The sequence below is a fragment of the Peromyscus maniculatus genome, chromosome 18 (genome assembly GCF_049852395.1).
Source record: "Peromyscus maniculatus bairdii isolate BWxNUB_F1_BW_parent chromosome 18, HU_Pman_BW_mat_3.1, whole genome shotgun sequence".
NCBI lineage: Eukaryota > Metazoa > Chordata > Mammalia > Rodentia > Cricetidae > Peromyscus > Peromyscus maniculatus.
Window position 1 is genome coordinate 43,400,134 of NC_134869.1, and position 2,751 is coordinate 43,402,884.

The window sequence follows — 2,751 nt, forward strand, 5'->3', positions numbered from 1 at the left end:
GAGTCCCAGACCTTTGGGAACCGAGCGTGTGAAATCATCCTTTCTTGCATCATGCATGTCCACGTTGCAACCGCGCCCGCCCCCCATACCCCTACCTCAAGCTACCACAACCAGGTGGTGAAACTTGAGCCCCAGGGGAGACCTCCACCCCCTGCAGGGGCCTGATGGGCAGCTCAGCTGGCCAATCCTAAGGCTCAGAGGATAGGTCGGCTGGCTGACCACTAGGTGAGGGAGCCCAAGCAGCTGGCTCTAAAGAGGCCGTGCTCAGTAGTCAGTCATGAGCTGTGAGGATCAAAGACAGCTACCCATCAGATGATCTTCTCTCTGCTTGCTGAGGCCCAGGCCATCGAGGACAAGTAGCTCTGCCCTTTTGTCAAGAGTAGCTGTGACACTGCTTGTCCCCGCTGCTGCGGCTGCACCCTCTCGGGCTCATTAAATTGCCACCCGAGGGGCTCTCGACTCAGGGCCATCCACCTGGAGCATGGGGCTTTCAGAGGTCCAGCTCTGGCCAGTGCTACTGTGGGCATTGGCGTGGATGCAGAACGCAAGATCTGCATGTCCGTCCTGTGGGGGCCCATCCCTGGCACCCCCAGGAGAACGTGCCCTGGTCCTAGAGCTAGCCAAGCAGCAAATCCTAGCGGGCCTGCACCTGACCAGCCGGCCCAGAATCAGTCGCCCTCTGCCCCAGGCAGCACTAACCAGAGCCCTCCGGAGACTGCAGCCCGGGAGCGTGGTTCCTGGCAACCGAGAGGAAGTCATCAGCTTTGCTACCATCGTAGGTGGGTGAGGGGAGAGAGACGGGGCCCTGGAGGAGGAAGGAGAGCCCTGGAAGGGAGGCAGGGGGAATGGGGTGTGGCTGGCAGAAGGAGGAGCTGAGGGCAAGTGTGGCTGTGAGGACGCAGGCAGTCCAGGCTCTGCCCGGAGGTCTGAATGAGGGTACCGGGCAGGGTGGCGGGAAGTGTCTAAGGGAAGCTTTGTCTCTGTTCACATTTTTATTTGCTTTTTTTTTTTTTTTTAATATCGTTTGTGCAGGCAAATCCACTTCCACCTACCGCTCCATGCTCACCTTCCAGCTGTCCCCTCTTTGGTCCCACCACCTGCACCATGCCCGCCTCTGGCTGCATGTGCCCGGATCTCTCCCTGGCACTCTCCACCTGAGGATCTTCCGTTGCGGCACCAGGCGGTGCCGCGGATCTCGCACCTTCCTGGCTCAGCACCGAACGACTTCCCCAGGCTGGCACGCCCTGACTCTGCCCTCTAGTGGCCTGCGGAGCGAGGAATCTGGGGTGGTGAGGCTGGAGCTGGACTACAGGCCCCTGGGCCCCAACAGCACCCGGGTTGCGGGACTGCCACGGCGGCTCTTGGACACGGAGGGACAGCAGCGTCCCTTCCTGGAACTCAAGATCCGAGCTAATGAGCTCGGAGCAGGCCGGGCCAGGAGGAGGACGCCCACCTGTGAGCCCGAGACCCCCTTATGCTGCAGGCGAGACCACTACGTAGACTTCCAGGAGCTGGGGTGGCGGGACTGGATCCTGCAGCCTGAAGGATACCAGCTGAACTACTGCAGCGGGCAGTGCCCGCCCCACCTGGCTGGCAGCCCTGGCATTGCGGCCTCCTTCCATTCCGCTGTCTTCAGCCTCCTCAAAGCCAACAACCCTTGGCCTGCGGGTTCCTCCTGCTGTGTCCCCACGGCCCGAAGACCCCTCTCGCTCCTCTACCTCGACCACAATGGCAACGTGGTCAAGACCGACGTGCCAGACATGGTCGTGGAAGCCTGCGGCTGCAGCTAGCAAGAGGACCTGAAGGTTCTGAGTGAAGTTCAAGGTTCAGGTTGGGGGGTTCCCTGGCAAAGACTCCCGTGTCTGGGAGCCTGAGATTTGCTGACCCGTGCAGGTTCCCAACAGACTACCTGGCAGTGTGGCTGGGCTTGACCCCTATGGGACTCAAATGGGCATTTTCTTGTCCTAGATTCTGGTCTATTTCAGGCTGTTTCCAATGCGGACAGATGGGTAAAGTGTTTCCTTTCAAGGGGACTGCCTGGCCAGCAGCATTTCCTACATTGAGCCCTGTTCCCGGACAGCAGGGGATGTCGTGGGAGGGAAAGAAGGACGCAGGGGGAGATGACTTAGTTTCTCCCCCCAGAAAAGAAATTCCTCAAGTAAGGAAGGAGGAACTAGAGGGCCCAGCAGACTGGGGGACAGCAGACAAGCAAGCTAAGAACCCGGACTACTGCCCTCTTTGAAGCAACGTCAAGAGGAAGAGGAGCAAGGTGTGGGAGTGGGGATGGGTTGAGGGGCTTAGGAGGACCTGGAATTGCGAGTCAGTAAAAAGGGATGCGGAGCCCATGAAGTTCTCTAGCTTTCCCTCGAGGACAAGACATAATTTCTCATGTGGAAGACATAATTTATACTTTCTTAATAAAAACAAGAAAGAAAAGGAACAGTGAGTTGTCGTCGTGATAAGAGGTTGATGTGATGGGTCACATGATAAGGGGTTGGTGACATAGGTCATAATCGAAGTGTGGCCTGGGGACCTCTGCCAGGTCCCAGAAGCCCTCTCAGAGGTTTCAGAAACATTTTCATAATAATACAAAGATGTTATTTGCCCCTTGTTATCATTATCTCTACATTATACTGTGGGGACAGGGTGTGGTGTTTACAGCACTCAGAAGACTGAGGCAGGAGAATCACTATGATTCAAGATCAGCAGAATTCCAGACCATGAATTCTAGGCCAGGCTGAGCTACTGAGA

General features: G+C 57.2%; 1 protein-coding gene across 1 annotated transcript; it reads left to right on the forward strand.

Annotated features, from left to right (window-relative positions):
• The first annotated feature begins 227 nt into the window (after positions 1–227).
• On the forward strand, positions 228–2,446 carry Inhbe (inhibin subunit beta E). Its single transcript, XM_006973289.4, has 2 exons — positions 228–779; positions 1,033–2,446. The coding sequence occupies exons 1-2, from the start codon at positions 482–484 to the stop codon at positions 1,788–1,790; spliced, it is 1,056 nt and encodes a 351-aa protein (XP_006973351.1). The 5' UTR covers positions 228–481; the 3' UTR covers positions 1,791–2,446.
• The last annotated feature ends 305 nt before the right edge of the window (positions 2,447–2,751 follow it).